At 43.0% G+C, this 26,298-nt stretch overlaps 3 protein-coding genes across 3 annotated transcripts in view; all 3 read right to left on the reverse strand.

Annotated features, from left to right (window-relative positions):
• The window catches only part of stk40 (serine/threonine kinase 40), a 25,478-nt gene extending 14,839 nt beyond the window's left edge, over positions 1 to 10,639 (reverse strand). The window contains exons 1-6 of the mRNA XM_048260548.1: positions 10,401 to 10,639; positions 6,025 to 6,149; positions 4,868 to 4,953; positions 4,020 to 4,163; positions 1,524 to 1,751; positions 422 to 474 (exon numbers count right to left, since the gene is read on the reverse strand). Coding sequence (XP_048116505.1) covers positions 422 to 474; positions 1,524 to 1,751; positions 4,020 to 4,163; positions 4,868 to 4,953; positions 6,025 to 6,142 — 629 coding nt within the window. The 5' untranslated portion in view covers positions 6,143 to 6,149; positions 10,401 to 10,639. The remainder of the gene's footprint in view (positions 1 to 421; positions 475 to 1,523; positions 1,752 to 4,019; positions 4,164 to 4,867; positions 4,954 to 6,024; positions 6,150 to 10,400) is intronic.
• A 2,835-nt stretch (positions 10,640 to 13,474) lies between these two features.
• Positions 13,475 to 19,614, reverse strand: oscp1b (organic solute carrier partner 1b). The gene is made up of 10 exons (XM_048261174.1): positions 19,346 to 19,614; positions 17,887 to 18,041; positions 17,218 to 17,385; positions 16,935 to 17,015; positions 16,641 to 16,744; positions 15,818 to 15,946; positions 15,588 to 15,657; positions 15,344 to 15,483; positions 15,151 to 15,214; positions 13,475 to 14,809 (listed from the first exon to the last, which is right to left on the reverse strand). Exons 1-10 carry the CDS (start codon positions 19,455 to 19,457, stop codon positions 14,690 to 14,692), a joined length of 1,143 nt encoding a protein of 380 aa, XP_048117131.1. The 5' UTR covers positions 19,458 to 19,614; the 3' UTR covers positions 13,475 to 14,689.
• Positions 19,615 to 22,699: 3,085 nt separating this feature from the next.
• mrps15 (mitochondrial ribosomal protein S15) lies at positions 22,700 to 26,169 on the reverse strand. The gene is made up of 8 exons (XM_048261175.1): positions 25,874 to 26,169; positions 24,871 to 24,933; positions 24,693 to 24,768; positions 24,440 to 24,488; positions 24,111 to 24,195; positions 23,846 to 23,904; positions 23,294 to 23,485; positions 22,700 to 23,098 (listed from the first exon to the last, which is right to left on the reverse strand). The coding sequence occupies exons 1-8, from the start codon at positions 26,043 to 26,045 to the stop codon at positions 22,967 to 22,969; spliced, it is 828 nt and encodes a 275-aa protein (XP_048117132.1). The 5' UTR covers positions 26,046 to 26,169; the 3' UTR covers positions 22,700 to 22,966.
• Positions 26,170 to 26,298: the final 129 nt, after the last annotated feature.

The raw sequence follows: 26,298 nt of genomic DNA on the forward strand, positions 1-26,298 counted from the left end.
GTGCTCAGGGAGAGGAGGGCTTTACGGATGAGGAGTGTGCTCTCCTCGCCTTGCCTGGCTGATGAGGAGCACGCGCTGACCTGAAGTTCACCACATCACACCACAGCCCCGCTTACTACAGTCCACACCCCCTCCCAAAACAAAAAAAGAACAAAGTAGACACGTTGCTGTTTGGCTGCCTTCCCAACTCCTAGCAGTGTAGTGCTCCCACCACAGCGTATGAGTCACACAGGGCTGGAGAGGGGGGTGGTCTGCAGAGTGCAGACGCCCTCAACCAACCAACCAGCCTGCCTGCCTGCCAGTCAGTCAGTCTGTCTGTCTGTCTGTGGGGCTCCAGCAAAGGGAAACAAGACTTCAGTCTCTAGCTGACAGGGCCCCAAGAGGATGATGGGAAAGGAGGGCGGAGACACTGGGTTCTTACCTCTTGTTCAGCACCATGTTGCCCAGCTTCAGGTCACGATGCACGATGTTCTTCTGCACAGAGACAAGAGAATGAGACATTTTACTGGGCAGTTCTAAAACATGACCTCACTTATTCTATTGCTGTAGCCTTGTAGCTTAAATGTTAAAATGCTTTAATGTTAATAGCTTAAATTCTGTTGCTTTAAGTCGTTTTGGATAAACACATCTGCCAAATGAATAAATGTAAATGCAGGGTTCCCATAAATGTAAAATTCCATGACTTGTCTCTGACAACAAAACCTGAATTTCCATATAATGAATGGTACAATATACCAGCAAATGATTTTAGAGCAGCCGCGTAGCGTTTAAGTATCTTTTACTTTTTTAGAGCGGGAGATGAATAAACAAAGTTGGTCTACTCAAGCAATCAGTAAAGCTAATAACCAGATATAAACCAATTTTGAGTGGAAATATATTTGTATTAATATTGGCAAGTAGGTTTTAAACTGCTGCTCAAAATTCCCTGATATATAAGACTTTGCACCACAAATGATAGAATTCTGACTTTGATATTCCAGAAATTCCATGACCCGTGGGAACCCGGTAAATTACTTCAGTTTAGGGCAGAGCAAAAAAAAAAAAAAACCAAAAAGGGTTACTATGGATTGGACAGCAGGAACTTTTAGTTCACAAAGCAAGCTTTCACAAAGACGTTTTCCGACAATGGAATAAGAAAAAGGGGAAGATGGCCTTGTGATGGAAAAAATCGTACATCTGAGCAGAAACGAAAGAGACTTCAGTGGAAGCTGAAGTTCCATAGTAACACACTCATAGACTCATCAAAGCAGACTCAGCAGTACTGTGGTGTCCGTACCTTGTGCAGGGCCTCCACCATGCCCACGTGCATACACACGCGCACACACACACACACAAACACAGTGCTGTGGTGTCCGTACCTTGTGTCCACCATGCCCACGTGCATATACACGCGCACACACACACACAGAGCTGTGGTGTCCGCACTTTGTGCAGGGGGTCCACCATGCCCACGTGCGTACGCGCGCACACACAAACACGCACAGATCTATGCTACGCACACACACACACACACACACACACACCTTGTGCAGGGCCTCCACCACGCGCACCACGTCGTAGAAGATGACGATGGCCTCGCGCTCGCTCAGCCGCTTCTCCTTGATGACATAGTGCTGTAGGTTGATGAGCTCGGCCGTCTTGTCGCTGAAGTCGTGCGCGCACAGGCAGTCTAGCACCAGGCAGATGCGCTTCTTCATGCGCCGCACGCGGCTGGCCTCGCCTCCATCCTCCACCATCTCGTACGCCCGGTCCTGCACAGGGCATTAGAGAAAGACGAGGCCGCTCATCACACAGTTACAAAGAAGAAAGGGGGACAGTGCCCTGCTGGTGGCAACAGCTCATATGCTCTGTACATACATGTGATGCAATGCAAACAAAGAAAGGTGGTTAGAACAGGATCGCACTTGTGGACATCATGTGGACAGAAAGACGAGGAGAGAGGGAGACAAAAATAGAGATTGATAGAGAGACACAAAGAGAGATGGATAGAGATTGAAAGTGAAGAAGTGAAGGAAGCAATTGAACAAAAAGGTGAGAAAAGGAAGCAGAGAGATTGTGAAGAGTGTGAAACAAAGAGAAAATAAAGAGATAATGGAGGCAGATTAATAACGCTAATTATAAGTCAGGGAAGCTAAAATAAAAGCATGAGTGACGGGGGGGGGGGGGCTTCTGTGAAAAACAATTTAAACAGCACAAAATGAGAAGTGAGCACAGATTAGTTTCACACCAACTCTAGTGATAAGATCATTGGCTTTGTTTGAAAACTACAGCCTGGCCAAATTGCAGCCCCAAGGACAAAAATGCGTACCGTTGATAATTCCCCTACCTCTGTATTCAGACTTTCCAGGCTGCTATCTCACTATCTGCATCACAAAGCCACTGTAATTGGCCTATTCTGTAGAGTCGGTGAAACAGAGAAGGGGGGCTATTATCATTTCTATCAACGAGGGAGAATATGGAGGCTGGACCTGAATAAAAGCTACTCTCCTGCAGTCATCCAAGAACAAGGGGACATAACAGCCAAGCATTGATCTCTTTAAGCTAAGAATGAATTGTGTGTGTGTGTGTGTGTGTGTGTGTGTGGTTGGTTATCGGGGAAGACTGAGCCAGAGTATCCTGGGAGAGCTGGGCTATAATTAAACCAGCTCGGCCTCCCAGCCTCCCTGACTAAGAGAGCCCACAATAAACCCGATCGATAGGGCGTCTGGGAGGGAGTGGACCTCAGCACCACTGCACGGCCGTGCAGAGCCAGAAGAGAGAGAGGGGCAGAGAGAAATGATCACAACAAGAGAGAAAAAGGCTACACACATGATCACAAAGGATGCAGAGAGAAAATGCAGGCCCAAAAAAATGAAGGTCCATAGCAGTGAGTCACTGTGTCCACGAGCAACAACAAAACAAAAGTCAATTTGAGTGAATGAGAGTGAGTGAGTGAGCTGCTTGCCCTCTCTGTTTTTCCATCAGACAATTACTGGACGAGAACAAAAAAGCACACAGACAGGGATTACTTACGGGCAGATGTGAGCGGTTTAGCGATAGGTGGCGTGTGTGTGTGTGTGTGTGTTTGCTTGGCAAACTGCAGATGGACTGCATCCAATTTGTCCTCAGGTGTTCATAACACAACAGCACAATGATGTATGTGTGTACCTGAAGACACTGCACTTTTGTAATCCGCCCATTTTTTTTGGATGTAGTTTCAAGAGGAGCCTGTCATGCTGGTGCCGCACATACTTTATTGGGATGTAATGGCTACCGGTTTAAGGGTAAATCCAATGACTTTCCTGATGCTACCGATTCAAGTTTGGGGTAAAGTAAATAAACTCTGAAGGGATGCATCAGTAGATAAATCAAATTTGTAGTATACAATAGTGTTTTGTTTTGGTGAAAGTTGCAGACACACACGTTACACATTATGGGTGCTCCAGAACACCCCCCCCCCCCCCCCCTTCACCTCAACTGCGAGATACAGAGTTGCAGCAGTATGTAATGTTTGAGTGTCGAGAAAAACGCTATATAAATGTAATGTGTTGTTGTTGTTGTAATGAGCAGCCGTTAAACCTATGCACAAGTCACGGTGCTTCAGTCCCCAGCTCCCCTCTTGCCACTAGACACTATACTACATGAATGGTATTCTGTTGACTTCTAATTTTGTTGCTACTGTACCATGGAGGACAGGCCAATTAGGAGTTCTGTCTATCATTGGTGGCAGGCTAGGAACATTTTCCCAATACCGCAATGCTAGCGATCTCTGTGGGGATTTTGGTCAGTATAATCGTGATGTTCATTTTCATACTGTAAAAGTATACTTAATTATAACATATTTGACAAAGGGCCTGGGTGGCATATAGAGCAAATCTAGGGTTTAAAAGCAGTAGTGTCATTTATGTCACCCTGTTTATACCAGGTTACCACTGTTTTACACTGCTTGTAGTGTGTTTATACACCCTGTTTATACAGGTTACCACTGTTTTACACTGCTTGTAGTGTGTGTGTGTGTGTTCTGTGTGTAAAAACCATACCTGAAATAGGCCGTGATGGTGCACCACTCCATCCTGGTTGTGCAGCAGGGACAGCAGCGAGTATTCAGTGTGCAGCAGCATCTTGCCCTGCCGCTCCTCCTGTGTCTCTCCTGCCCCATCCACACGCTCCTCCAGCGTCAGGATCTGCACAGCAGGTCAAAGGTCACGCTCACAACACGGATTCACATATTGGAAAGGGTGACTTTAAATGCACACCCTTACTTTTTACATTCATTAACACAGCACTATGCAGTCCTGTTCAAAATGCGCTTTAACCCACTATCAATACATCACCAGCACATAACCTCCAGAGAAACTCTGCCAAAACAGACCCATAAAGAGCGAGTCGTTTCCCCTCTGGCCCCTCTGTGTACACACACTGCCAGGAAGACTGTGTGGACAGTGTGGTGTGGGGCTGTCTGTCCACACAGGAGTGCAAGGGCCTTGTCTGTCTGCGCCGTGGGGCACGGGGAGGTCAAGAGTTCGGCGTGTGGCACTGACGACAGGCCTGCGATGAAGCCATTATTTAATAGCCCCCGTAAACCAGACTGTGTGCCGCATTTGGCGCATGTGTGTAGTGGTGTGCACACACACACACAGCTCCGGCCTGGCCCTGGTACAGGAGCCGTAAAAAAGGTCAGAATCAAAGACATTTGCACAGGAGGGGAGGTCAAAGGTTCAGTCCGGAGGCAGAGACAGTAGTGGCTTTTGTTTGTTAGATGATGCCCTGTTCCATCTGCCCACACACACACACACACAAGAATGACTAGGGGAGCCAAGAACAGGGGGAGAGTAGCAAGGAAATGCGCACGGACACACAAAAACACACACACACACTAATCACTCACTTTGAGTTGATAGAAGTCATCTGTTCCGTCCTTCCTGGCCAAACACTGGACTATGCTGGGAACAGGCGAGTTCCCCAGTCGCGGTCCTGAAGAAGAGAGAGAGAGTCAGACACATTTTCAATTACACAAAGCTGTGCTTTATGCAAAAGTGGATCACATGTACATTTGAACTGGATGCATATCTATTCCTAAAACACAACAACAATGGAAAATAGGAAACACAGGACGCCTATAAGCTACTTTAAGCCATAATTGCATTTCTTGACTATTTGCATTAGCATTTGAAGCGTGTTGTTCCTCACTTACTGCATTGAAAAGTAAATGCAATGTAACACACTTCAGGTAGACAGTCTCACTTTAATAGTGTTGAGCACAAGCAAAATAACTGCCAAACAGAAGTAGCTGTTCCTTTTGAAATCCCCAATACAATTAGATACTGACATTTAAAAATGGCTTAGAGCCTGTGAGAGCCTCTTAGCTTAGATAGACTCTTACAGCAGCTATAAGTGCAACCTGAGAGACAACGGGAGGATTAGACAAGCATTATTTAAACTGAAGTAAATGGGGTGACGCCGAGAACAGAGTAGATAGTGCAATTAGTGCAAACAGATGTGCCGGCGTTCCCCGGGTCTGAAGAAAAGGACAGCTGCCCAAGCAAAAGGTGGTTAAATGGGGCATAATCCTCTGCAATGCCTCCCCACCCACCCATCAGTGGCCCTTATCACAACAATAGCCGTCGACACAGCAAGCTGACGAAAGTCGCGCCTTTACTTGCTGCGGGAGGGTGCAACTAAGTACTTTAGCCTAACCGTTTGCACAACTGTCTTGAGGGGAATTTAAGGAGAGCGGGTCCTCCCAAAAAAAAAAAAAAAAAAAAAGACATACCACTATCCTTTTCCCAGTTTTGCAGCGCACTTACAACCAGTCACGGAGATCAGGAAGAAATTCTTTACATTCTTTTCTCAGGCACACAGAAGCCCCCCTTCTTTCATCTTTTCTTCCCCCTTTCCTGTACGCACTGACCGAGACATTAGGAGAGCGCTTTCTTGCGCAAGACTCCCCTACCGCCCCTTCACTTACTCACACTTTCTTACACACACACACTATAAGGAGAGCGAGAGCGTATAAGTAAAAGGAAAAATGCCTGCTTTTCTTACCCAGGACAAACGGGCCGGCTCTCTTGGCGTTACTGCCTGATATGCCCGTGCACAGTAGCTTGCTGGCCCGCCCGGACGATTCCCCTGCTCCCCTCTCTGAAGCACGGCGCTTGGACATCGTGGAACTGCGGCAGGCAGAAAAACAATAAGGCTGTTAGACACAGGAGCAAAGAGCATTAGGTAAAGTACTGCTAGCACAGTATAAACCAACACAGACAATAATCTGCATGCAGGCACACACAAACAAACACACACTCACACAACAAGCACACACAATAAGCACCGTGGTGGTGTAAATCCTGTCCAGCAAACTGCACTCAAACAGAAACAAGCCCTTGTGAATGGAACTCTGGACTGTCCACAGCGGATGGAGAGCACAGAAGTCTGCGGAGAACAGCAACCCTCTTGCTGTGTGTGTGTGGCTGGTAGCAGAGTGTGAGCGTGAGCAGGAGCAGGCCGAGTAACCCCGTCCACTTCACACAGCCCCACCAGCACCACCGGCAACGGCAGGCTGACTCATAGGCAAGATGATACAGATAGGGGGAGGGAGAAAAGAATGGAGTGAGTTGAGTGTGTGTGTGTGAAAAGGGGAGGGGTGGTACTCATGACCTGGCCCCTCCTTAAGCAAAACACACACACACACACAAACACCCACCACCTCAATTTGCTAACGGCAGACCGTTAAAGGGGTCAATCGTCGGCAGCTCATGAAGATGAGGCCATGTCAGCTGAGGGTCCTGCTGATGACACTAGGGCTGAGAAATTCGGCACACACACACACACAATGGCATCGACTGTAGCCAGCAGCTAGGGCACCCATGAAAAACATCAAAAGTCAGAGAAAAGCAGGCTGGAATTACCCCCAGATGGCACAGGGGCATGGATGTAAAGCATGGTCACATCCACCAAAATAGACAGCTTACTTCTTGGTTTGGCTCTCGGCTCCTATACATTTATTTTCCCCCCTCTCTTCTCTCCTCTGCAATCCTTGTGCTTTTAATCTGCTGAGCCGTATCTACTGAGAAATCAGCATTTAATCTGGCTGAAGCATGACTGTCACTTCCTCTCCCTTTCTCATAAGCGGATATTTTTGGTTCCTATTTTCTCCCTCATTTTTTTGGATGGGGGGGAGGGGGGGGGCTGCACACAACATCAACTTTCATTTCGTGTAAGTGTAAGCACGTGGCTTTGGTGCAGCAGGACTGGGGAAAGCAGAAGAAAAGATCCCCTGCACCAGCGCTGGTCGGGGCTTGAGAGGGATGTGTTTTGAGTAGCTGGTGGCTTCCTCTAATGTGATGAAACTCTTTCAGCTTCCCGTGACGGGATGCCGAGTCCCGCTGGCGGCGGTGAATCACGCTCAGCCCAGAGGTTCTCTCCAGCTACGACGTGTCATGAATATGAGATACCAGAGGATGACACCAAATGTGCACATGCGTGCGCGCGCGCACACACGCACACAAACGATCATGCAAAACACCTCTTGAATATTTGAAAGAGACAAAAAAGCAGTTTGAGAGACCCAAGCACTGCTAGGCAACTACCCTCCTCAGTGAGCACAAAATGGTTCAATGTATCCTACAACCAAACAAACAAGAGCACGATAGAGAGAGGCTCTCTGTTGCTGCAGAGGTTTACATTCTCTCAAAAAGTCACGTAGATGTTATATATTTTAGGTGAAAGCTTTCACAACATGTCTGGACATTTTGTTATCAGTTTGCCATCGTCGCCACCTACACAGATTCAAATTGTGACAGGTTGAGTTTACACCGTCAGTTGACACTTGCCACACAAGCGCCCGTAGCATGTGTATCTTCCCGGGCATTCACACATTACATACACACACGGGTACTAAGGACAGTCATTGGCAATCCCTCTGCCTGAGACACAGAGTGAGAGTGAGCGCGAGCAGAACATTCTGCCAGGTCGGGCAACAGTTGGCAACCATTAAGCATGAATCATCCTCTTTGAAAATGACTGTTCAGTGTCCAGACAGACGACAGCGTGACAGACTGTGACTGAGTATCGTGATTGTCACAGAGCCGAGCGCTGTGCGCCCGGTGCAGCCTCCACAATTGTGCCACCACTGATCTGCCTTCTCTGGCTACTTGAGAATCAAGGCCACTCGCCTGGACAGGCCGTCCTCAGGCTGCCATGTCAGAATGGCAGTGACTAGGGAATAGACAGCCTTCTGTACAACAAAGCTGGTGTTCATTCATAAATACAACACTGGCCAGGACTGCCAGGACTTGGGATTGAGTGTGTACGTGTGTGTGGGGGGTGTCTTGGATCCCATTTCAAGGTCATGTGCTTGGCAGCACACTTTGTTATCTTTTAACCTCTGACTGCAACTGTGCTTCAAAGTCATTGTTGAGAAATTGCTTAACAAATCTTTTTTAGTTGCTTATGGGGGCTCTTCAGGTGACTAGCCTAAACAGTAATGTCTGAAGAAAAAAAAAAACGGGGAAAAAATAGGCCTATCCCTCACATCAAACGGTATCATGCATAACATCACTGCAAAGACTAACATCAAGGGGAAGGACTGAGGGGGAGACAGAGAAAGCAGAGGCACACCTAGTCTGATGCATATTATCTAAGACAAGAGTGGAGGCACGCTCCTCTCCCTCGCCAGCACGCAGTTCTGAAAATAGCCCAGTACACTGAGCCGGGAGACACCATAGGCGGCATGAGATCCACCCACTATCTGGTTTAACAGCCATCGCCAGCACTCGCTCTACCTCGGCGAGGTATCCAAACCACGCGTCTGCTAGCTCACTGGGTTCAATTACCCGTACTGGAAGACAATGTTCCTGAAGGAAGAACCAAGAGAAAAAAGACCACAGACTACGGTGATCAATCAACACCACTGTGTAAACACGAGCACGTGGACTAGCCGATGGTAGAACAAAGTTCCCCAAAAATATATTGTGGCACTTATGCTGTTGCAAAAAGAAACATTACCATTAACGATACTAGGGAGAGAATGGTTGATATTAACCACAAACATTGAATGGCAAGTCAGGAGGAGTACTTAGCTGGTTAACATTATGATATCTAGCGACTGAACGGCAGAGTGCTGCATGGAGACAAAAGACAATGCCACAAAGTAACGTTAGCGTAGGGTGTGGAAACTCGGATGTTTCCCAAGGGCTGGTAACCAATATTCTACGAAAAGACAACTAGATTTTCAACCGGATGCATAGTAACGTTATTTAACACGACAGATTAACACTAAGGTCTACATTTACTCAAATTGGCTCACGTTTGCCTAATTGCAAACTCAGGCAACTCCAGTGGCATCTTTCTCCTTGCCATCATAGTTGCCTCGAATGACCGACTTGCAACTGAATAAGCTTCAAAATGCTGCGTGCATCACCAATTACCTGCTAAAATGAGGATGCCTGTAACGTTGTTCGGACGGATAGGTCGATCAAACCGTCCAAATAAGATGTGCAAAGTCAACCTTATAACTTTTAGCTTGTGGCTACACTGCAGATACAATATTCGTTTCAGAGAAGAAAACACAGAAGCATTCAAGTCGGACACCAACCGATGAGATAATGTCAGATGAAGGTCCACAGATGCCGGATTCCTTGGCATTTTCCGATAACGTTAACTGACCGTTAGCACAACTAATTTCACCGACGTTAACGTTATGCATTCAGTTATGACTCACGGCAAAAGCAGCTACGGCGGTTAATGCATCGTAATGTATAGGGACAATTCAGACACATTTAAAGCAGCGCATATCACGCAAACCTCGAGTTATATTACGTTAACGTTACAAACCAGAAACAATTGGTTCAAGACGTTCGTAGACATGTCCTTCTCAACAAGACTAGGCAAAATTAGCTAGCTAGTTAGCTATCGCTAGCTACTAACATTAGAGCCAGGGCTTCTAACAACGCTAACTCGCACTAGCCAGACACCAAACGAAGGATGCACACACAACCACAAGACCACAATACACAACACAAGCACATGGAACGGTGACATACGAGTTGCGACAGAAACAGTTTGCTTTATGCAAAATGCTAACATATGCCTACTAAATTCTAAGGTGGTTGATAACTTCGACATATGTAGTTATCCTTACCAGCGACAACTGGCTAGCCTCTGCTAACGTTAGCAGGACTGGTAAAGACAACTCAGACGCTGAGTTGAACAATATCGCCTATTTACATAGCACGAGAAGTAACAAGGGCAGCGCTGAGGTTGAAAAATATACCTTTCGCATAGTACTGTAAATATCACACGTGTATATCAACTCATCTGGGTCTTTAAAAAAAGTAATATAGCTGACTGGCTAGTGATGTCGCCACCAAACTCGGTTCAAATCTCAGATGAGTCGACTGAAGGGCTCTTTAACAACAACTTACCTCGAGGTAAAACCGCCGAGAAAATCGTACGTGCTCTACAACCGGAGCATTTTTACACTCACAAACTCTTCAGATTCAATATAGACGAATGTTTTCAAAACAAAAGCCTGGGTACTCCGCAAATTTGAAGTTGTTTTACTACGGAATAGTGCAGCCAGGAAAAGCCTTCTATCGACGGCTCTGATCACATCTTTCCATAGCACCACCTGACAACGGAAATGACGCACATTGAATGAATGACAGGATTGCTCAGCCAATAAAACAACCACCACAGTCAATTACCATTCAGCAATCTATCATATCTACCCTGCTCTGAAACAAGACTATCCCGAGCCCACTGATGAAGTAAAGTTACATTAATATTTAATGTATCGTGCTGAATGGGGGCGGGGTATTTGCTTACAACAGGATCATTGACAACTGCATCCAAAATGATGACTCAGTGAGTTGGCCTACAATGGCCAATATATCCCTATTCATAATTTTCTACAACGAGGTTGGTGCATTCATAAAAGACGCTCAACGTTCAGAGACAAGTGCAGAACTGGATGATTCTAACCAACTAGAAATAAAGGAAGTTAAATTGAGTAAATGTTATAGACATTATAGGGTTATAGGCCTACAGTGACGTCAAATTTGGCTAAATTTGACCGATGAGAATATTATGGAGAAAATCCAACATGTCATGGATCACACAGTCCCTACTGGCACTTGTGTGCCGCTCTGTTTTACAGTTAGGCCTATTAATCACACTGCATTCTTGGCTGACATTGTCTGAGGCAGTTCACACAGTCCACTATCCGTTTTCAGTGTGATCCATATTTAGCCCACCTTTGCATAATCAACAGTCCCACCCACCCCTCTAAGTCTGAGACCAGTGGGAAGGTGCGGGGCCAACTAATCAAACAGAGAGGACCATTTAAAGGGCAGCACCTGAGGTTGGACTCTGTAGCTTTCCTGCTCTGACTCAGCTCAGCTCTTGCCCTCAGCCACATGAAACATTTATGACAGCCTGTGGCTTATCGGCCAGCCCACTCCTTTAGAGGTGTGGAAACTCTGATTCATTCTGTGTATGCCCACGGGCAATGGAGAAAATATTTTAAAAGAACGGCAGGAGAGCGAGAGAGAGTGAGAAGTGCACCAACAGACAACAGTTAATCTGTACATGGGTGTGTTTCCTTTTGTCTGTTTAATGATTGACTTTAAATGCAACATGCCGAGATGTTCCAGTGATTTAAGCTTACTTAATTTAGCTGCAATAATTTATTTAGTGGATGGCTGATTCTAATGTTGAACAGAAACTAAAAACACACAGTTTGTGCCAGTTTGCTTGATATACCAGAAGTCTTAAATGTGTTTCAGGCTAAGAACCCCGGGACCTCCAAAATACATATTGTGTAAAACAACATTGCTCATTAATATAAGCCATTTTTTGTCATTGTTTGAAGATCTCTGCTTTAAAAAAATGCTCCAACTGCCCATTTAAATTGATTCCATTGAGATTAATTGCTTTATTATTCCTTTATGGCTAAACTCCAAAGTCGTTGTTTTATTTTTAATGTCATGCAGCCTACTTGTGGTAGAATCTTGTGGCTATGTAAATGAGGATGTTTGTTTTTGTGGTGAAATAATTTCATTGTTGAAGTATTCAACCTACACATATACTCACAAACCATATAACTGCCATCTGACATAGCTGCATGGGCTAATTGTATGTGTTTGTCGTGCATGTCTGGGTTTCATGCCTTCTAGGAGATAGTGACTGCTTATTCCCCATGTTAGTCCTAGCCAGGATGAGTGTCGAGAATGTTTCTTCATTTTGAGATATCCCACCCCCACACTCACTCAGAGCGGTGTCTCAGCATGTTTTGATTGTTGTATTTTAGTTATTCTAAGTGTGTGTGTGTGTGTGTGTGTGTAGGTATGAGTGTGCGTGATTGTGGGTGGAGTGTAAGGGTGTATAGAGACAAGCCCAGACTCTGATATTTTCTTTTTGACTTGCCTTTCCATTTGTTGTATCCATGCAAAACAGGTGCTGTTGCTATGGGGATCCTCTGAGAAATGCCATGATGTCAGCCGAATGAGTGGCTGAGGAAAAGGTAAAACAGTAAATGACACAAAAGGAACCAGACTAAATGTTGTACGGGTCAACAAATTATAATGGTTAGTCTAGACAAATTATGTGGTTTGACGAACTTGGCTATCCCAACAATCACTGACAGTACAATGAATTGTGAATTTGCATCTGCAGCACCTACATGCCAACTTTGGTGTATGGCTGACCATGCGTCTTGAAAAAGGGGTTGAGAGATTTGATAAGTGATATTTATTTTCTCATGGGGTGCACTGGGGCAGAGGTGTACTGAGTTGAAACATTTCCATGCATATAAATACTCTTCCAAGTTGGTCCATGCAACAAGTATATTCTAATATTGTTTTTAATGTACCGTATATGTACATAATATAATATTGTTTTTAATGTAGACTTCAATGCTGACTCACTGAGTGTCAGCGTCATGAAACTAAGAGCTGACCTTTTCACCTGGTTGAATTACTATTTACAAACAAACAAAAAAGAACATAAGGCTATGTGATAAGTATAATCTTGTATCATTTTTCAACAGCCATGCCTGTCTTAAAATAGTTAAAATGAGGTAGATGTTTTTTTCCCCCAGCATGAATGTTTGGAGTGATGTCGCTAGCATGAGATCAAGCAGCTCACTAAGGTACAGATGTAGGCGTTATCTCCCCCAGATTCACAAATGAATACATGTCTTTCAATATTGCTTGCTTGAAACACAGTCATTCAACTGCCAAACATGTCTTGGCTGTGTGGGATGCAGCTCTGGCTCTGAGTGGGTGGTGGGACATTGTGACAAAGACTTAGTAGTCCTGGTTTATCGGTCACTGACTGTACCGTACAGTAGGTTATGGGAAATTCACTACGAGCATTTTCATGTCAAATCAACAAGGTCAAAATGTTCCATTTAGAATTTGTGAAAGGTTAAATTTAAAATTCAGAGGTAGGTTAAGATAATCTTGCACTAAACACAAACATGTGACTTCATAACAGCCAAGTTCAGAGAATTTTTATTCACACTACTTTTGGGGAAAAACTAATGAAAAAAAGAAAGACAGAATATTGTTTTCATAAACATATGGTCTATTTCACAGAAAGAATAAAAACACAGATGCAATGAAATGCGTCAATAAATAACCACAATAAGTTCAAAAATGTATTCACAAAATTGTTTGTAATTGGGGCCTTATTGGCGTCTACATTATTATCAAATTCATTACAGTGGTGAGTCAGTAAAATGTTTTAAACCATGGACTAGGCAACATTTCTTAAAATTTGACCATTTAAAGTTTTGTGACCAACTGACAATAACATTCAGTTCATACATATATTTTTGGATATACAACTTTGAAACACAATGACAAGTGCACTTAGGTTTTCTGTCTTCACTCTCTTGACACATTAACAATTGCCTGGGCTTTTACGGCAGGTGCTGGATCAAGGAGCTGAAAACCTCTCAAACAACTAACATGCACAGCATGTGCAACTCTTATGTTAACAACTGAAACCATGAGTAATTGAAATGAGGATTCTGAAAGTGTTTAACCAAACTGAACATGATAACCTTACAGCAATGACAGAAACTAAGCCTGGGGACTAGTATTTGGTTAACACATTGGTTATAGAACACCAGCATTTCAATTACACATGATTTACCATTGCAAAATGACTGTAGATGAAGTATGCCCCCTGGTGGTATGGAAAAGCAATGCAACCTTAATAAGCTGTTGTAAAGCACTTCCTGGTGCTGATGAAACACAGTGTGGCACCAACTGTTCGGGAAAGCTTTGGGGCCCATGAAGGAGCAACACCAAGAAATGCTCTGAGGTGATTCTAGTCGCGGCCATACACACACACACACACACACACACACACACACACACACACACACACACACACACACACACACACACACACAATACACTGAAGCAAACAATTTGCCCTCTGCCCGAAAGGTAAACTATTGCAGCAGATTTTTGATGACCCAAAATACCTTGATGAGCCAAAACCTGAGTCGTCCTCCCATCACACCTCCACTCTATAAACACACACAATGGAGGTTGTGCCTTGTGTGGGGCACATACGGGTCCACACTAGCTGTGAGGCAAAGGTACTCAGTCTACTCCATGCCTTGTCCACAGCATGACACCATGACTGTGCCTAACCTGCTTAGCCTTAGCCTTGAGGACCGCTACAGACCCACACTGCATCACAGGCCGTCCATCATGGCCAGCAGGTCATCTCCTTTGCTGCTGGAGGTAGGGGCGGGATCTCCAGATTCACCAAACTCCCCCATGATTTTGGCCAGCTCGGCATTGGCCTGTTTGTCCTGAAACACATGGCATGTGGCCAATGAGAAACAGAGCTTCTAGTGTTCATCTTGTGATCATTACACTTGTGGTCATGCTGTTAGCTTCACCTATCCCAGATTCACCAGTCCAGCTCTTCCAGTCAATAAAACAAATTATGCTGTTTAGAAGAAACATCTATAAGTGGCTCCACTCTAAACACAGATTATTCTACTACCTATGGTCTGTCTACTATTCCATTTCAAATTAGACAGTAGCCTCACTGTGTACCTCTAATTCCTGCCTAATTCCAGAAATTAAATTGTGTCTGTCCAGGAGAATAATGTTTATATTAGTATAATATCATATTACTTTATCTTACCTTGGTTGCTTGGATATTTATAACTTCATATGACAGCTCATCCGGTCTTGATATTAAAGCTTCTCTGTGATCAAGAAGAAAGACAAGAGATACAGGCAAATGATGGCAGTCACACAATTGGTTTTAGAGATATGTTCTCATGGAGCACCACTTTGAAAGCAGATTAGATGGCCAGATAGAAAAAAAAACTCACTCCTCTTCTTCATCTGTGGCAAATAGGTTCACACGGAACCCTGAGTCTGTGCTGGTAGGCGTCTGCATCTCCAAGCCCCCCATCAGCTTTGCAAGCAGATTTAGTTCTTCTTTTGCAAGAGGGTTGGGTGCAGTATTCACCTAAAATGTATTGAAAAAAATAGTTTGAAAGCATTAGAATAAACCCATTCCTATATAAAAACAATGTCACAAATGACACCCATTTACATGCAAACTCATTTCACCTTGGTGTGCTGTGCAGAGTTCTTTGATGTCCCTGACATGTGGGTCTCCACAGGACGACTCACGCTATACCTAAAGGGCAACATAAACACTTAAACTCAAATCATGTCTAAATAATAACATACATTTGTCAGTGCATTAACTGTTCTCATTTCAGTTCATATCATTAGCTGTTGGTATTCATGATACTGCCATTTGTAATGAACTTTATGGACCGGTGAGTGAGGCTTACATGTTTGTGCCCAACTTGATTACCCTCTCGCCAAACATTTCAAACGAGCCCTCACGGAGAGCACTGGTATAGTTCCCACCATTGGAGAACTGAAGTCTCTTAAGCTCCTCGCCAGAGCAACTGAACTGCCTGAAACATCAGAGAGACAGGCAAACAGAGAAACACAAACATATACTTTTTACAACATTTTCAGGCTCAATTCACAATATACAGATATACTGCTGGGTTATCCAAAGCCTATTTTAACACAGAATGCACTTCAGACTCGTTAAGTCCAATATGCTGTAAGACCCATTTTTAGGTAAAATCGGTAACATCTGACGATCTACATGACAACCAAAGCACTATTTTTGTTTTCATTTTCAGACTACAAACTCTATTGTTCATGAACCATTGCTCCGTGACACATTAATGTTTCAAGCCATTTCAGCATGACCACACACAATCCTATCACAATTAGAGCTATGCTAAAAGTAGACCCAGCTAAAATTAGATGGCTGTAACATCCAACAGTCTCTTCGCTAATGCAATTAACTCTCAAAAGGGTTTGTCTACAGTAAGTGAGCTAGACAGAAACGGACAGAGATAAGAAAGAGCAAGGAGTGAGGCCAAAAATGGAGGAAGCCAAGGCTTAGAGAGGTTGACTCTGGAATATAATTTACAACAGGTTGAAGTCAGATAAGACAGCTCCAACTAACAACTGTGCATGACTCAATACTTCAAGCTTCACAACAACATCAAAATGGCGATTCAGAAAGTTACATTTCATTAAGAGAACCCCAGCTAGATCAGATAATGTTTAACTAGTGGTGTGTCGTCGCACCTCATCTGTCCAGGAACCTGTGTTCCACATGGCACTGGACCAGACGTCGGGAGCACAAAACGCCCATTGGAATTCTGTACTTTGTCTTTCAGGAATATGGACACCTAGAACAGGTAAAAACAACAAAATCAATCAATCACACTCCCTGGTTGCTACAGCTGTTGCTCAATGATGGTTAGTTACCCAACTAAGTGGTTTCCCAATCTCGTTGTATGAACTTCCCATTTCCATTTATTTCACATAACCTTCACCCCTAGCCCATCCAGCTGAGACAGCAAGCATAACATGACTCACTCGTATGTGCATGTCTTGGAAGAATATGAGGAGGGTCTGCCTGATCAGTTGCAACTCCCCAGCTGACAGTGGGGTATATATCTGTGAATGTAACCAAGAATACGGTTAATACATTATTCCTGTGACTTCATTCCATGTGATTTCTGGTTTAGACTCTGCTGTAACATACCAAAAACTCCAAAAAACATGAGAATTAAATGAACCTGTCCACTCTGTAAGAAGCTTTCGGGTGGATGCTGTGACCACATGCTGTGCTGTGGCCTGTGCAGTGGATGTGACCCACCTCTATGAGCTGGCGAAACGTCTCGTCCACCTGGCTGAGGATGCTGGGTGTGTCTCTCACAAAGTCTTTGATGGCGTCCATATGGTTGAAGGAGACCAGCAAGATGTCCTTTGGTCGTGGACAGAGCAGGACCTGATACTTGAAAGCCATGGTCATCAAGTCATAGAGCTGGCAGGACAGAGGCACATAGGACAATAAAGACATAAAAAACAAAAGTTACATTTTACTTTTTCGATGTATGATGTAATAAATCCTGACATTTTGTAAGTATGCTTAAAACTATAGTGTAGGATTCAAGAAAGGTTCAAGGCCATCTATTAGCATGAATAATACAACATTCAGAATGATGTTTAGTATTCAGTATGACGTTTACAACGAATGTATAGCCTAATCACCTGTGAAATGCTGACACAATACAACCGTAAGTCAACATGACCACACACCAGAGGGTGCCATTTGGCTAAATGTTGGCCAAATAACCACCTCAAAGGAATCATATTGTATAGTAGGTCTACTAACATCAATAAATTACAGGCATTCAGAATAACAGTTGCCATTTATTTTACGTTTTGGTGAAAATGTCCAGATATAATTCAATCCAAATTCCTTATCACCTTGTGTTTCCTTGTTCAATTACCCACCATATAGCACATATAGACATTGATGTACCTTGTCCATGCTGGCTTGGTTGAGCCTCATGATTGAGGCATGGGCCAGTCGGTCAAAAACAGTTCTCAAGGCCTTCTTGGAGTACAGCTCCTGTGGCTTGAACAGCTCCTCCAGGAACTTCTTATTGAACATGGTAGTGATGATGTCATTCATTACTGCCACATCACAGGACACAGAGGATACAGAACAAGCACATCACAATGTGGGATGGAGGTTCACTGGGAGGTTTGGGTGTTTGGTCATAAGCGAAGTGAATATAGAGGCAGTAAGACGACTGACCATTAGTGACCAATCTTCTACACTGAAATATAGCACTCCCTCAGGCAGACAAGTGAAGCCCTAAACAGTCTTCAAGCATATGCCCCAGGCAACAATGACAACAATAACCAGCTCGACGCGAGTCTTCCAATGGTGCACATTCTGAGTAGTACAGGCTCTGACACGTATTGTGAGCAAAAAACCTGAGCCAGACTAGGCCTACATTGGCAGCCAGCATGTGGATTTGCAGCGTAGCCTACTTAGATTGATAGAACTAGTTTGGCATATGAAGGGGGAGCACACCAGCGAGACTAAAAACCCCTCATTTTCTGTTGATGTAACACCCAGCGAGAAACTGCAGCCTATGCAGCCTACCATCGGTGAAGCAAGGACATGTTTACCTTGTCTTCTGTCCTCCTCTAGCCATGCATCAGCTACTAGGTAAATATAAATAATAAAGATCAGATGTAACAACAGTTGATATTAACTTCAGAGTAAGGTTAATGACTGGTCTTCCGAGAGAAATCACACTGCAATAAGCATGTCTCTTGCTAAAGCAAACTACGATAAGTTGTTAATAAGATGGTTATACATATTAACATTAACGGTACTCCTTGGTCTGTGGCAGGCAAGAATGACGTTGCATGGATAAATTAGCCCATGCACTTCTTATTTAAAAGTACTAAGGTCAAGCTATTGGCCATCTAAATATTTTCAGTTTCCTTACTAAAAAATATGCTCACTTGAATAGTTAGCAGACAGTTATCTGAGGTTAACGCAAGACAAAGATTAAACGTCTGTCTGGGAGACATTACTGGCTAGTAGTGATTTAGCATGACTGATAACGCAACGTTACCGTTAGTTTGACAGACTGTCAAAGATCAAACAACAAGATCTGCTGTAAATAACTTGCTTGTCGTTATGACATTAACATAACTTATCTAGCCAGAGCTATTCTGTGACCATGAGACGTAGCATAAAGCTTTCATTTGGCCCTGGCTGACACAACAGCTTTATACCGCCAGCGCAATGCAATATAATGTATAAAATCGTTTGTGGTAACCTGTTGCTATGGCTTATGCTTCGTGGATCAGTGTACAACTGGCGTATCTGAATGGCTGGTTTTCTCGTCCTAACGTTACTGTTACCATAGTCTACAAGCTGCTAGCTAATTGCATTGCTAGGACCTAGCTAATGTTACCTTTCTTGGCTTTGTCGGCTGGGATATTCTGAGCTCGTAGGCGTTGATCCAGGATGTAAAGCATTTCTCCACCGAGATTAATGAAGAGAAGAGGTAGTGTTCTCGAAGACATGTTGGATGTTCACGCTGAAGCAACCCTTCAGTTTTATAATTTACTCTAATAACTTGATTGTGGCAACAAAACAGACAGAGCCTGGATTCTTTTTGCTGTTTGGGATAAAGCGTCTGAAAGCTTTCACTTGGTTGCCAGGTCACGACGAGCAAGAACCAATCATCGAGGGCCTTACTAAAAGATCTGCTCAAATGTTTACACGGTTTGACCATAGACGACTGTATATATAGTCTATGGGTTTGACTTTTACCACCAGCTCTACTTAATGCCCATCAGTTCAGTTGTGAGGGATCAGAATGAGGTGGACTGGGAAAAGGTTAAGACATAAAATATGTTTTTCTTTCATGATTTATTGAAAATTGACAAACATAAACACATAGGTCTTTAAGAACTAACAAAGGATGCAAGACATACATGTGCGTATTAGAGGTGTGCACGTGTGGGAGGGAAACTGAGAAATAACATTGTTGCGAAATGTAATAGACCAGTGTTGCTGCAATATAAGCTACGAGTCTGTGTGTGTGTCAGGAAATGTCTCCATTTCTGAACCGAATCTCTCTGGCCATCCTGCACGTCTCACACCATCCACAAAAGGTCGTCATCAAAGCGTCATTGCACAGTGTACCCTGAAAGAACATAAGAGATGTGTGTCAGTAAGGCCTACATATTGGCCTTAAACGCAAGTGGTACATATTCTCAACTGCATACATCCTGTTATTTAAATTGTCTAGGTAAATCACTGTCTGTCCTTGGCAGAATCTGTTGTTGTTTCCTCAAAGAGAGGTGAGTCATCACATCGTTGATGACAATTTGCTAATGTTGCACAATAATTTGAAACTCTGAGTTCTGTCAGTTTAGTATCCCCTTCACAAACACACACAGACTGTTCTGTTTTACTCAGATAAGAGAGGGTTTTAAACTTCTGCCAACCAGTTGTCAGATCACAAATGTTAATATAAAATTATGTAGCCTACTTGGATGCCATATGTAAGCCTCATGTGGGTCCTCATCGATGCCATTCCTCCAGGAACACATGCTAAACATGGATTCTCTCCATATTTGTTTACAGCATAACATCCCAATGCAAGGGGGCAGATACAACCCAAGGCACCTAAAGTGGATACCAGTGCAAACACCAAAATTCAGTGTCAGATTACCATCAATTGCTTCAATCAAATACAATCAAACAGTTGCAACTGTTCAGTCAGTGAAGTCAAACCGTTTAAAGCACCCAGTTACAGGGTATCTACATTTTATAGGAAAGATTTGAGAAACAACCACATAAGTTGCAGTAGTTTCTGCAGTTGGGGTTTGCAAGATTTAAGATCATGTAATGAAAATGTATAAAAATGCTTTAAATGAAACCAAGATGCTTAGGCCTACTAACACTGACAACGCTCACAAACAACAAACACGGAAATGCTTTGATAGTAATCAAGCAACTGAGGGTGCGTGGGGCATAATCTTCTCACACCTAAATATTTGAGGTTAGCTATCAGCTGCTGCACAGCAAAGTGTTGCTTGTTTCATGCAAAGTGTTGCTGGTAGCAAAAGGTGCGAAAATACACAGTGGGTGTCAGAGGGCTACTTACAGACCAGCAGATCACTGCAGCAGGAGCACAGTCCAGAGCTCCAGTCTCCAGTCTGAACATTAGTACCGTAGGACCCTGCTCCCGGTTGGTTGGTGACCACAGGGTTTGACATGACAAATAATGTGTCGATTTACAGGGGAACAAGCCTGGCAATAATACATTGTTTGTTTTAATTGTTGTGATCTTGAGCAGATCCAGACCTTCTCCCCTCCACCCCATGTCAACACAATCAGCTGAGAACATAATCAGTTTACATTGGTAACTAGATAGTAAAAAATTATACACGTGAGTTGGGTAAGCTACATTCACATTCCAAACTTGTTATATTTGACATTTAATTATAGCTCACTTTAAAAGGTCTATACACATGAGGCTTTTGCTTGTTGACATTCATAGTGCAACATAATACTTGTAAACTTGGTAAAGGGTGTATTCCATTTGGTTTGCAGAAGGCACATGTGTCTGACAGTTTATCCTACCTACTGTTGCAATGTAGGCTATTCTTAACATGTTGAAATCTATAAACAATAATAACGATAACTTTGATATTACTTACTAGCTAATCTAAACAATAAATGTCCTATATTAACGTTTGAAAAAGCCTAAAACGAGGGACAAGAGAAAAGGAAACGTTGTCTGCCTTACCTCTCGTGGTGTTCTGATGGTGGTGAACTGTACCTCAAAGTAGAAAAGGAAGTGACACGACTACGCAGTGCTCTGCAACATTTCCGATGAGCATTCTACACTTAGTCACCGGAGGTAGTTCGCATCAAAGCTGAGCACACTCCCAGAGCTGCTTAACACGATATTATAGAGATATGTGTACAACTCTTCACCAGAGTAGGCCACCCTGACCTAGGTTCCTCGCCTAGTGATGTCAATTACAGCTTATCTTTTTAAGGCTTCAGCTTATTTTAATTCAAGTGAATCAGGTTGCAATAGTAAGAAATTAGATTGTATCTTTAGGACTAGGTTATTGGTGCAGTTTAAATAGTTTGTCTTAGTATGTCAGTATTGATATGAATTGATGGGATAGTACAGTATTGCATCAATTCAACCAATTGTTTAAAAATGTCCCCACTTCAGACTCTCTAGTATTATTTATTTATTATTTTTTTATCTGGTGGAAGATGAATCCATATAATGGTGAAATCCCAAAGAGGATCAAGTCAACCATTTCAAAGTATTTAGATAACTGATGAATTACCAGCTGGGAACCAGCCACAGTGGTCATTTTTGCAGTTAGGATTTGTACATTTGTGTAATCAGAATATATTAAAAAATATTTAAATGTAAGATGAGACCCTTTATCCTGACCCTATACTTTTCTAAAGTGATCATGAAAGGGTGTGGTTTGTGTGAAATGCTCTTCATGCAAAGTATTGCTAATAGCAAAATGTCACACAGTGATGTGTCACTCTTCATTAACCCAGCAGAAGAAGCACAGCCCACAAGTCCATTCTCCATTGCTGAGCACAACTTCAAATCTTTTAACATCTCCAACATTCCCACAATCCATCGAGACCAAATTCGCTTTTGATTTTGAGATAGCAGAAATGGCAACATCAGTAAAGTGGGTCTAAACTGTAAATGAAAGGTTTTCTTTTATGGTGTCGTGAGAAGAGACAAGCAATTTACAAAGAGAAGATGTATTATGTGATCTTTTATTTCATGTAATCATGACATAAATGACTGATTTTGTTCACACATCAGACATGTAACCATGAATTTGATTTCTATTGTCTAAAGTTTAGACAAAGCTTCTCTGTGTGTATATATGTAAGACTGAAAGGAACTGAGGTTGACCATAGCATTTCAATTTCAGTTAGCCCCATATGAAAAGTCCATCTGAGATCTGAAACTGGCGAGTGTACAACATGAAAACGGAGCCAGAGGATCAGGCCGTGTTCCTTTACCCTAACTGCTGTGCGCTGCTGCCCCATGGGTTTCTGTGGAGGTGGCCTCAGCTGTCTCAGAGCTGAGTGGCATCACTGCTAGCTTGGCTTTGGCTTTCTGTGCTGCTTTCTGTTTCTGCACCTCTTTGAAGACCTAAGAGGAAGAGACACACAGACATCGGTGGGGCAACCGTGATGCATCAAATCCAAGGCGACTGCATTACCGTGACCGCAGATACATCAAAGCAACAGTCATTTGAAAACCATACAGCCATTCAAGGTTTTGTTACTGATAAAGCCTGTGTGTTTCCCAGAAATACAGATAAGGGTGAACCACTGTGTCTGCTACCTTAATGCAGAGGGCTTTCTTGGCCTGCCAGCGTCGCGTAGCACGCCGGTGGTATTCAGGAGGGAAGGTGTAGGTGATGCCCAGCTGCTTGCAGACATGCTCAAACGTGTCGTAGTGTGTCCTCCTCAGGAACTTCAGCTTTTTCTTCCGTCGGTCAATGCTCATCAACATCCTTCTCTTGTTGGCTTTGTCCTGACAGAACAAGAGTCAGTGTCACTGAACTGTGTTGCAGTGATTCCAAAAACACTAAGTGCCAGAGCATCACAAACGTTTTGCATGATGTGCACTTTCTAAAACAAAAAATCAGCCCCTTGCTTGTTTTATTTGTTTACTGGCCCATGAAAATATAAATGATTTATTTTTATTGATTGATTTATTTAGGAAAACCCTGTTAGTTTTTAAATGATGATCACCTTCATATAATTTCACTTATTACTAACTTGTCTTACATATATTTCCGTCAGGAACACTGTATATTGTATAAGAACCAGTAATGAGGCAATAGGTATACATCTCAGATCGGAAGGATGCACATCACTATGTATGTCATACCTTTGGGTGCTTAAGCAAGTGGTCTTGAAAGTTGCGGATGCGAGCTGTCAATATAGCCACTGCAACACATAAAAGGAATGAAGACCATTAGCCAACACTGGACACTAACATCAATGCATAATTTTATTTAATAAAATAAGTCAACTTGGGTGTGTTATTTATTTCAAAGATATAACATTTTGCATATACTAAAATGTATGTGCCCTACAGAAGATCTGCCACAAACAACATTTTGGCAATGGATCAGAAGAGTGGAGAGACCTACCCTTGACTTCAGTGGATGTGCGGTCATTTTTATCTCTCTGAACCTTAGCTATAAGCTCTTCCTGCTTAACTCGCAGCTTTTCACTCTGATAAGAGGCAACAGATAGACCTAGTTAGTAATGCATTGACGCAAAGTAACAAAAAAAAAAAACTGTCAGAGAACTAGGTAAAGAAAAGGGCATTTAAGGGTATTCAAAAAGGTTATAACAACTGCACTCCTAAGCATAACACATCTAGTGCAAGGACAACACAAGGTCATTCTACATGCACAAAGAATACTGTCTCTCAACTGTGAAACTCAGTTATTAGGTGTATGTGTGTCACACATACATGACTTGCCAGCTCCAAGGAAAGAAGTCTCTTAACAATACCGTCAGTCCTAAAAAGAGAGAGGTCAACATGGAGTTTAAATACTACATTATTACACACCGCCAACAAAAAGGGAAAATACTGCAAAAAATACTACCCCCACCCCCCACACACACACACACAGGAAGTGATTTCGACATTTGCAGCACACTGACACTCATCTGACTTAATCAGGAAACTAAAGTAAAGCTACTGTGTGTCAGAAACCACCTACGTTTGAGCAAGAGGAACCGATGTGTACTCTAGCTTGAGCATAGATGGAGGCAGGTCACTCAACTGGCTTGGGATTTCTATTGTGGGTTAGAGTTGGGATGTTAACATAGACGTCAAGTTCAATAGACATGTCAAACAGAGAATTTGAGCGAGTTCAGCACAATAGACGCTCACTGTACCTTGTTTTTTTCTTGCGGCTCTGGCATACTGTCTTACTGGCTGGCTGTTGAGGTTCTCATTACCTGGTGCACATGAAAATACAAAGTTACTACTAATATGTGAGGGGAAAAAAACAAAGTACACCTTTAAGTACTTTGAGTAAATGTTTAAACTATTATGCCTACATAAAGACTTTTAGTCACCTTATGGTGTCCATTTAATCTGGCCCTTGGCCCCCTACAAGAGGCCCTGGCGTAAAAAAACAGCATGCGAGGGAGGAGGAAATGTGTGCCCACATCCTTTCCACACGCCCACTCAGTACACAACCTTTCACCATACGTCACCCACCTCCTGTCAGGACCGCAGGTTACGCATGTCCCATTTTAACTACGATCCACATACTTAATGTGACAGTAATACAGTCATTGTGTGACAGTGACACAATGTCCATATCCATGTTTAGAATGTACAATTACTATTGTTAAAATAGGAAAAAGTATATTTCTGGACCACCAGCATTTTTACATCCACTGCAATTGCGAGTGCTTTTAGTGGGTGATCTGTTTCCTGGTGTAACATGGTGGAAAGCACTTTTTCCCCGCTAACTTTAGTTTTTAAATTGATACATATATAGGGCATAGGGTCAAATGATGATGAAATCATGAAATACACTTTAGGTATTATCAGAGCCAGCTCTGGGTATAAAAGCAGAGGGCCCCCTGCTGGTCAGTATAGGAAATGCATTATCGTCCATGCTATGTCCGCCTCTGTTATGTCAGAACACATTTCTTCAAAAACTATTCGGCTATTATTAACGTGCCACATCTATTACAGTGTCAGGTAATAACGGCAACGCGATGTTAGCCTTTTAAACTACTACCTGGCTGCTGCCCAGTGACATTTAGCCTAGGTCTAATGTTATGTTCGCGGGAGTACCTTAACAATACAACACGTAGTTTAAACAGTCCTTATCGTCTGACCATCACAGTACAGCCAAATAAGTGAACGTAACTAATATCTTACTTTTCGTATTGCATATGTTAGACGCACTCCAGTGACTTAATAATCGGGGAGCCACCGTGGCGCAAGGAACGTGTTGTGGTCCTACTGATGTGATGATCCGCTTCAAATTTATAACCGCATTCCACTTTTTCAAAGCATGGGATGTTGATGAGAACACATTCCTAAGAGACATCTTTTTAACAGTACTATATTGAGTACTCCAGTTAAAAATCCCTTTAACTGTGCGTTGAACGACACGATTTCTTGATGACAAGCATTTGTCCCCTGCCTACATGGTCGACGCCATTTTGTTTAGTCCAAACCAATCTGACAAGTTAACGCACACAATCAAGGCAAGAATAATCAAGTATCGATGCGCAACAGAAAAAAAAGGGGGGTCATATTGGAGGGGTCGCGAAATGATTTGCAGTCTGGATTAAAGACAT

Source organism: Alosa alosa, chromosome 13 (genome assembly GCF_017589495.1).
Source record: "Alosa alosa isolate M-15738 ecotype Scorff River chromosome 13, AALO_Geno_1.1, whole genome shotgun sequence".
Taxonomy (NCBI): domain Eukaryota; kingdom Metazoa; phylum Chordata; class Actinopteri; order Clupeiformes; family Clupeidae; genus Alosa; species Alosa alosa.

What these genes read in the sequence shown, in the direction of transcription:
- oscp1b (XM_048261174.1), bottom strand. Translation starts at nt 19,457, where the DNA reads ATGTCTTCGAGAACACTACCTCTTCTCTTCATTAATCTCGGTGGAGAA. An exon ending in CGTTTCGCCAGCTCATAGAG is followed by an intron (nt 17,016 to 17,217) that starts GTGGGTCACATC and finishes TTACATTCACAG; the next exon opens with ATATATACCCCACTGTCAGC. An exon ending in CAGGTTCCTGGACAGATGAG is followed by an intron (nt 15,947 to 16,640) that starts GTGCGACGACAC and finishes CTGATGTTTCAG; the next exon opens with GCAGTTCAGTTGCTCTGGCG.
- mrps15 (XM_048261175.1), bottom strand. Translation starts at nt 26,045, where the DNA reads ATGTCTCTTAGGAATGTGTTCTCATCAACATCCCATGCTTTGAAAAAG. An exon ending in TCGGTTCCTCTTGCTCAAAC is followed by an intron (nt 24,489 to 24,692) that starts GTAGGTGGTTTC and finishes CTCTCTTTTTAG; the next exon opens with GACTGACGGTATTGTTAAGA. An exon ending in ACTTGCTTAAGCACCCAAAG is followed by an intron (nt 23,486 to 23,845) that starts GTATGACATACA and finishes TTGTTCTGTCAG; the next exon opens with GACAAAGCCAACAAGAGAAG.